This window comes from Chinchilla lanigera, unplaced genomic scaffold (genome assembly GCF_000276665.1).
Source record: "Chinchilla lanigera isolate Chin_1 unplaced genomic scaffold, ChiLan1.0 scaffold00019, whole genome shotgun sequence".
Classification (NCBI taxonomy): Eukaryota; Metazoa; Chordata; class Mammalia; order Rodentia; family Chinchillidae; genus Chinchilla; species Chinchilla lanigera.
In genome coordinates this window covers 14,418,161-14,426,523 of record NW_004955420.1, presented here as the reverse complement: position 1 = coordinate 14,426,523, position 8,363 = coordinate 14,418,161, and the positions used below count along the sequence as shown (strand labels likewise).

The 8,363-nt window shown below is 58.3% G+C and overlaps 1 protein-coding gene across 2 annotated transcripts in view; it reads right to left on the bottom strand.

Annotated features, from left to right (window-relative positions):
• Window positions 1-578: 578 nt before the first annotated feature.
• The window catches only part of Cpn2 (carboxypeptidase N, polypeptide 2), a 9,638-nt gene continuing 1,853 nt past the window's right edge, over window positions 579-8,363 (bottom strand). Inside the window, exons 2-3 of one of the 2 annotated variants that reach the window (XM_005383198.2) lie at window positions 897-2,550; window positions 579-835 (exon numbers count right to left, since the gene is read on the bottom strand). In XM_005383198.2, the coding sequence (XP_005383255.1) occupies window positions 922-2,550 (1,629 nt within the window). In that variant the 3' untranslated portion in view covers window positions 579-835; window positions 897-921. Of the gene's footprint in view, window positions 2,551-8,363 lie in introns of both variants that reach the window. The other variant, XM_005383197.2, reaches the window with a different exon arrangement.

Sequence of the window (8,363 nt, the reverse complement as noted above, 5' to 3'; positions counted from 1 at the left end):
AGGCGGCCCGGCGGGGCCGTGGGGAGGCACAGAGCTTGGTTCAGGTTGGTGCCTGAGACGCTGAGCCCCAGGTGGAGATGGGGGCACCAGTGCCCAGGCCCTCTGGCTCTGGGCTGTGTGAGACGGACAGCAGGGCCCCTGAGGAGGCAGAGCCTAGGCGGCAGCCGAGGGACAGTGACAAGGTGCCAGGGCCGGGTCAGGAGAGAAACCCGAAACGAGAGAGAACAGGTCCAGCAAAGGAGCCCACAGAATCAGGTCCTAGGAGCAAACCAAGAACCAGGGCAGGCTGCCCCTGCCACCCCCTCCCTGGCACCGGGGCCTCTTCCGCCGTCTTGGTGCCCAGCTGGCAAAGCCACTGCAGTCCTCTGGGACCTGAAGTCACAAGGCCAGCAGCTGCTCCGACCCCCCCAAGGCACCATCTTGCCTCAGTTTCCCCTTTATGCAGCCAAGGAGGTGGACCCGGTCAACGCTGTTTCCCCGTGGGAAACCAGGCCATGCCCCAGCTCCTGGCCACCGCTGCCTCTACTGTCCCCGTTTACCCTCTGATCCATTAAAATAAAGAAATCGGAACACACGTCTGGCTTTTGAACTGGGCATCGAAAGTGTGGAGCCTCCGGGCCGTGTAATTGGGAGAGTGGCGACCGTCCCTCCTGGCTAGGATGCCGAATGGGGGACAGTGGACCGGGATTAAATAAGAGGACCCCTGGGGGTGAGGGCACTGTCCCTGACCTTGGCACAGCTCTCAAGGGCGTTCACAAGGCACCACGAGGCCTCGATCAGTCTCAGATTCCAAAAGGAGAGCAGTAAGGGCGGAAGTGGGGGGACCAGACGCCACCTCCCCAGCCCCGGAGATGCAAAACGCCAAAGCTTCCAGGACTCAGCTCCTCGGCCCCCACCTGCCCGGGCTCCCGGCTCTGTCCCCTAGGGCCCTGCTGCCAGATCCCCGACTGACACAGTGACCCTCACAGAGCCACAGCTGGACCTCAGGTCCCAGCCCTGACTGGCATTGTAGGTCATGGCCTGGAAGCCCGCGCCCTGCCGGGGAGACAGCTGGACGCTGAGCCAGCGACACTGGCCTGCCTCACAGGCGAGCACCACGGTGCCCTCCGCGTTGCTGTAGGTGCAGCGGCTCCGCGCTGCCTTGTTCTCCGGAACCGCATCCCAGCCCCCCTCCGCCGCCTTGTGGTCCAGCCCCGGGTGGCCGGAGGCGGCGCACACCAGCTGCTCCTCGTTCAAGGCGGGCACCGCCTGGCCGCGCAGGTGGGCGGGCCCGGCACAGTAGGTGCGGGTGTGCAGCAGCTGGTCGCTCCAAAGGCGCAGCCAGCTGGAGAGCCAGGCCAGGTGACAGTCGCACTGCCAGGGGTTGCCGTGCAGGGCGAGGTTGAAGAGGTTGTAGTTGGTGTTGAAAAGGCCCTCCGGCAGCGAGCTCAGCTGGTTCCGGGACAGGTTGAGCAGCTGGAGGCTGGACAGGTTGTAGAAGAGGCCGGCGGGCAAGGCCGTCAGGTTGTTGCTGCCCAGGTACAGCTTGACCAACCCCTGCAGGCCCCGGAAGACCCCGGCAGGGAGCCGCACGATGGCGTTGTGGGAGAGCGTGAGGGACGCGAGGCTGGACAGGTTGGCGAAGGCGCCCTCCACGACGCTCGCCAGCTGGTTGTGGGACAGTGACAGGCTGAGCAGGTGCGGGGTGTGGGCGAACAGGCCAGCGGGCAGTGTCCGCAGCGCGTTGCCCTGGAGGCTCAGGGACGTGAGGCTGCCCAGGTCGGAGAAGACGGTGGGTGGCAGGTGGCTGATGGCGTTGTGCTGCAGCCACAGCCGCTCCAGGCGGGAGAGCCCGGAGAACAGCTCCGGGGGCAGCTCACAGATGGCGTTGCTGTCCAGAAAGAGCTCCTCCAGGCTGCGCAGGGCGGCAAAGGTGCCCCGGGGGAGGCCCTGGGACAGCTTGTTGTCGCTGAGCCTCAGGGACCGCAGGCAGGAGAGCGGGTCGAGCAGCCCTTCCGGGAGCCACTCCAGGCGGTTCTGCTCCAGATTGAGGGACTTCAGGTGCCGCAGGGGCTGGAAGATCCCCCGGGGCAGGGTCTGCAGCTGGTTGCCCTGCAGCTGGAGGGACTCCAGCACGTCCAAGCCGTGGAACAGGTCCTCAGGCAGGGCGTGCAGCTTGTCAAAGCTCAGGGTGATCTGGCCCAGCGAGGTCAGGTTGACGAAGGTGTCACCGCTGAGGCTGAAGTTGCTACCGGTGACCTCCAGGTCCTGCAGTCGGCGCAGCCCCGCAAAGGCATCGGGTCTGAAGCGCTGGAGCTGTGTGTTGAGGAAGACCACCTTGGTGAGGTTGGGGCTGCCGCTGAAGGCCCGGGGCGCCACCTCGGTGAACTCGGTCTCCACAAAGACCAGGTCTGTGGCATCCGGCGGGATGTCTGGAGGGATGGCGGCCAGCTTTTCATCAGCGCAGAACACCTTGTGCACGAAACAGTCACAGCCCCCAGGGCAGGGCTGGGACCACCTGGCCAGGAGCAGGAGGGAGGCCCAGCACAGCCAGGCAGCAGCGGGTGTCATCTGGGTCCAAGGAGGAGAGAAAACAGAGAGGACCATTACCACGGCAGCACAGCCCGGTGGGCTCACCAGGATCCCGAAGACAAAGGCAGGATCAGCATGGGGTTGGGGTGCAGCCCAGTGTGTGCGGGGCACAGCCAGGGCCAGAAACCAAGGCTTTGCACGTGTGCTCTTCCACTGAGCCACACCCCTGGCTCCACGCTTTTTGTTTCTGTGACTGTATTGAACCTAGGTCCTCTGCACTGAGCTACATCCCCAGCCCTTTTATTTGTTTGTTTGTTTGTTTATTTATTTAGAAACAGAGTCTCACAAAGTTGCAGGAGCTGGTCTTGAACTTGCAATCCTCCTGCCTCAGCCTCCCAAAGTGCTGGGATTATAGTCACACACTACCCAGCTTCCCAAGTGTTCTAGTTACTTTTCTCTGGTTGCTGAGCCAAAATTCCCAACACCCAAAGTTAAAGGAGGAAAGGTTTAAAGTTTGTAGAGGTTTCAGTCCGTAATCAGCTGGCTCCAAGGCAGGGTGGCCTGGCAGAGGGGCAATCATTCATGCATCGGAAGACAGCAAAAACAACAAGAAAGAAGAAAGAGCAAGCCTCTTTCTGTCCCTTATACTGTATGCAGGCTACCTGCCCTAGGGCGGGTGTACCACTCACATCCTTAATCCCAGCACTAGACCACGAGTCAATCATAAACTGTAGACTCAGCCTCCTCCAAAAGCGTGAGGCTTTGGGGGGACATCTAGACACAAACCGCAACACCAGGTTATATTTTTAGCAGGTGTTTTCATGTCACCTTACAAGAGCCTTGAAAGACATGTACGGGATAGATAACATGGTTGTTCTTCTGTCTTCTATTTCTAGGCTGAAAGAAACTGTCAATGAGTCTTTGGTTGACCAGTATTGCATGTTTATATCTGTTTTCATGAGAAGCCACTTTGAAGATATCAATATGTAATACAACCACCATTGTTAATTCCCTACCACTTTGTTTGTAACTCTGTATTGTCTGTATTGTGCTTGTGATATGTTGTAAAATGTATGTCTGTTAATGTTTCCCTCCTTTTATCTTTAAAAAAAAAAAAAAAAAAAAAAAGATATATTGCTAGGTAAGAAAAAAAAAAGATAGCTGGGGACGGCTCTCCCTACGAGTTAGTGGCCATAGCAGGACGCAGAACTAGGTCTTTGGGCTGCCCGTGTTCTTCCCAAAGAGAGAAGCAAAAAGGAGACCAGAAAACAGTGAAGACAAGGATAAGGGAGACCACAGCAGCTGTGGAATGCTCAGGATCGCATGTCACACACGGGCAGATTATCCCGGAGCCAGAAACGTCTAAGCTGTGACTGCTCCTGAGTTTCCCAGTTGTGACACTTAGGGCTGTGACGAGCCATCCTGCCCCCGCTCTGAGTCCTCTGCGGCGGTCACACAGCACCAGGCTCTGCACCGTCGCTGTGCCGTCCTCTCCCCTACCACCGTGGAGCCGTTCCTTTCCAGTGTTGTCCAGGTACAACTGCCCCAGACCAGGGACTGCCACGGTCCAGGAGGCCCGGGGAGACCAGGATTTTAGTGCTGTGAATATTAATATATTTTTTTGGTACTGGGACTCGAACTCAGGACCTTCCTCTTGCCACGCAGGCACTTGTGCCTCTGAGCTATATCCCCAGTGAAATTTTTAAGAACTGCTATTTCTCCACAGGCCACAAATGGATGATGACGTTTACAAGTGTAATTTATTTATCTCTCGGTGGTCTTTTTCTTTGGTGGGGGTGGGGTACTGGGTATTGAATCCAGGGCCTTTGTGCTGAGCTACACCCCCAGCCCTTTTTAATTTTTATTTTGAGGCAGGGTCTCCCTAAGTTGCTAAATTGCCCAGGCTAGGCTTGAACTCGCAGTCTTCCTGCCTCAGCCTCCCAGAGTGTTAGCGCTGTGCTCCACCATGCCCAGCTCGGTGGCCCTTTTTAATATCAGCAGTAACCCACACACACAGACTGGAGGTGTCTGTCACACTGCAGGTTCGGATTTCAGGAAACTCTGGAAGCATCAGGCTCCCGTTTCAAGCTCCCCTTCCACATAGCAACTGTGCCCGCCTGACTCATCTACACAATTCCAAGAGTTCAAATCCCAGGTCCACCGCTTTCCAGCCACGAGACCTCAGGCACGTTATTGAGCTCACCAGTCCCGCAGCTTCCTTGTGTGTGACACGGGGACAATGCCAGCACCTGCCATGTTAGGCAAGGGGGAGGGTGAAAGGACCAGGTACAGGTGAGGCTTCAGAGCGGGGTCTGATGGGGCGTGAGCCATTTGTAAGCGGACTGTGGCATTAAAGGTTGGCGACACCACCATCCAAGAAAAGGTTGTTTGAGCAATACCACGGGAGAACAAAATACCCTCGAGAACAAAATACCTTTGGCTTTGTCAAAAATAAAAAGAGGAGAAAGAAAGGACGCTTGCAGCATAGTCCCAGTTTTTCTCAGAGTAGCTTTCTTTAGCCAGGCACTGGTCTGCATCTGGGAGTGAGTTTCTGGGTCCGCACTGCTGGGTCCACCCTGGACCTGACCTCAGAGTCCTGCTCGCCCCTCTGCTGCCCCCTGCCGGCAGCCTCCTCCGCCTGGAGACCCCGCTTTAACATCATCTCCAAGGTTGCCGTAAAACCTAGACCCCAAGCACCCGCCGCTTCAGACACCCAACAACGATGTTCAGCTTTTCCAGGAATGTTTTGGGAGAATCAGTAAAGAAGGAGCAGTTTCGAGGCCGGGCATGGTGGCACATGCCTGTAATCCCAGCACTCGGGAGGCTGAGGCAGGAGAATCATTGCAAGTTCAAGGCTAGCCTGGGCTACAAAGTGAGCTCAAGGCCAGCCTGAACTGCATAGCAAGACCCTGTCTCAAAAAGACGGAAAAAAAAAAGAAGGAGGTGTTTCTCCCTGAGAGGAGGCGTACCTCCCTCAGGTGCCTGCCAACGTCCACGCCAGGAGGGGGCGCCGGGTCTTCTGCACTCACGGGACCTGCAGGTGACCCTGCCACAGCCTGTGCAGGTGGGGAGGGCTCCTTCCTTCCCAGAGACCCCGGAGGAAAGGGCCAGCCTCAGGCCAGGGTGTCCTCTGGGCCGGCAGCTACAGAGCTCAGCTTTGGCCGGTTTGTCATGAGACTGAACAGGTGACCAATATGTAAAGTTTTTCAAGTTTATTACAGTGAAAGACACACAGCTGTGAATCCCCCTCAACACCCTCCCCTTACCCTGAACACACTCACGCCACTGCCTCGCCACTTTCTTTTTATTTTTTTGGTCTTGTTAAGACAGGGTCTCGATATGCAGCTCAGGCTGGCCTTGAGATCACTTTGTAGCCCAGGCTGGTCTCGAATTCACAACGATCCTCCTGCCTCAGCCTCCCGAGTGCTGGGATTACAGGCGTGCGCCACCACGCCCAGCCTTGCCCTCGCCACTTTCTGAAGCTGTCCTGGAGTCCTCTTTCCTCTTTCCTTTACGAGATGTGATCAAAAGTACAGTGACCACAATGCCCAGGGAAAGGCAGCTCACAGAAAACACGAGTGGTCCTCGTCCAGCTTGTTCACAGGGTCTGCACCGCGTGACGCTGGCTCTTCCCCAAAGCCAACGTGACCGTGAAAGGGAAACGTTTTAAATCGATTCGGGACACCGAGGCAGCCAGGACAGCACAACCAGACCCTCAGGAAAGAGGGCTCCAGGACTGCTTCGGGAAGCAGCAAGAACGACGGGGAAGGGTGTGGGAGTGCGGGGCGGTATTCTGAGGGGTTCCTGGCTATGTGTCTTTCACTGTAATAATTGTTCTAACGACCCCAAACACGCACACTGTTCAGTCACACCGAGTATGTGCAGAAACACAAAGCAGTGTGGTCTGGCTGCAGCAGGCAGGGTGACCCCTGTGCTCCCCACATCTGGCCACCACATCAAAACCCGGGCTCTGGGGAGGCCCCTGGCCCGGGGAGCACGCGGAGCCTTGTTCCCCTTCGGGACCGGAGCTCTGAGGCCGGGTTGGGAGGCTCCGCGCGCCTCCCCAAAACATAGCGTGGCCACCACCATGTCCCCAGGAGAACTGGAACCCCAGCCCACGTGCTCCTGCCGGGAGACGGGGCACGGTGGAGGTGCTGGGGCCACCACCAGGTCCCCTCTCCTGCTTGCCCTGGCCTCGTTAACCCACTGCCATTTGGAATTAAAGCAGTTTTTTCTTTTTCTAGGTAGGGTCTTGTGTGTAGCCCAGGATGGCCTCCACTCACAGTGACCCAGTCTCCCGGGTGCTGGGACTGCAGGTGCTCACCACCACACCCAGCACGATTTCCGAATGTCCACTCCCAGCCTGACATTCCGTGTCCATTTCTCCAGAGTGACTGAGAGCTGGCGCTCTGACGTCGACAGCCCGGCTCAAGTCCTGCCTCCGCCTCCGATTCACTGAGTGCCCTGGCTGAACAACGCAAACCCTCTGGGCTGCGTTTTCCTCATCTTCAGAGCGGTGAGCAGAATACTGCCTTCCCTGGGAGCTGTTGTGAGGATCAACTGAGGCAGACCCCAAGCCTGGCACACGCTGACACCCAGCCCTGCCGGTGACCCTGATTCCCTCAAGCTCAGCCGCCCCAGCTCGGTTCTAAAGCAGTCAGGAGGTCGCGGTGGAAAATGTGATGAGATCATCCACCCCCCGCCCCGTGGGGGCCAGGGCATGTGCTCCGCTGCGCTCCTCCTCTCCGGGGCTTGCCTGACGGGAGCACAGACCTGGGTCTCTGGCTACCGCGCCCTGGACGGCCGCGTCCCCGACCCCCTCAGAAGTACAGGGCCTGGGAGCTCTGCAGGGGCAGCCCCCTGCCTGGGGACAGCAGAGGCGGCGACCCCAGAGGGCACAGCCGGCTGGGCGCTGGTCCACATCTGGGAATGAGACCAGCAAATGCCCACAAGAATGTTCCACCCTCAGCAAGCGGGGAAAGTCCGGCCTTTTCTGTGTTTTTAGAATTTTGTTTGATTTCTCCCTCTCCGTTGGCTTGGTGCAAATGGGCTCCTCTCTCTTCTCAAATTGCTCCTGGGCTGATGCACTGCTGTGTGTCCCAGGCCAGCCCGGAGTCCACCGCAGAGCCAGACCTCACTCCTTCCAGATGGGGGCGGGGCCCGGACCGCTGCGCCGGCATCGGCCTCGCCAGCACGGCTGGGTTCGGCCGCTAGGGCCGCGGCTCATCTGGAAGCGGGAGAGGCTGCTCGAGCTCCCGGCGACCTCATCCTGGGCCCAGGCCCAGCCTCCTTTCCTCTCCTCCCCACACATCGGTCAGGGGCAGAGGCCATGGGACTGGGCTGTGTTCCAGCCTCTGCTCCTCCCACCCGCCCCGCCCACTGTGCTGCCCTCATGGCCCCAGAGTGGACAGTCCTGCACCCCTGCTTCTGCCAACCCAGAGCGATCCTGATGGTAAGGCTCCTAAGCCCGATCGGCGGCAGCCTTCACACTGGTGTGGCGCTTTCCTGCACAACACGCGCTGGCCTATCCAAAATGAAAATCAACCGACGTGGCCCGGGGAGGGGTGGGTTAGGCGGTCACGCACACAGGCGAGGAGGAAATCATCCGTGATGCCTCTCAAGGTTATATGGCCCAGGCATGATGGTGCACACCTGGAACTCCAGCACTAGAGAGGCTGAGGCAGGAGGATTGCTGTGAGTTCAAGGCCAGCCTGGACCACACAGTGAACTACAAGTCTACATAGTGACCTACATGTCTCCAAAAACCTAAATAGGCTTGGGATATAGCTCAGCAGCACAGCGCCTGCCTGGCAAGCATGAGGTCTTGGGTTCAATTCCCAGTACTAAAAAAA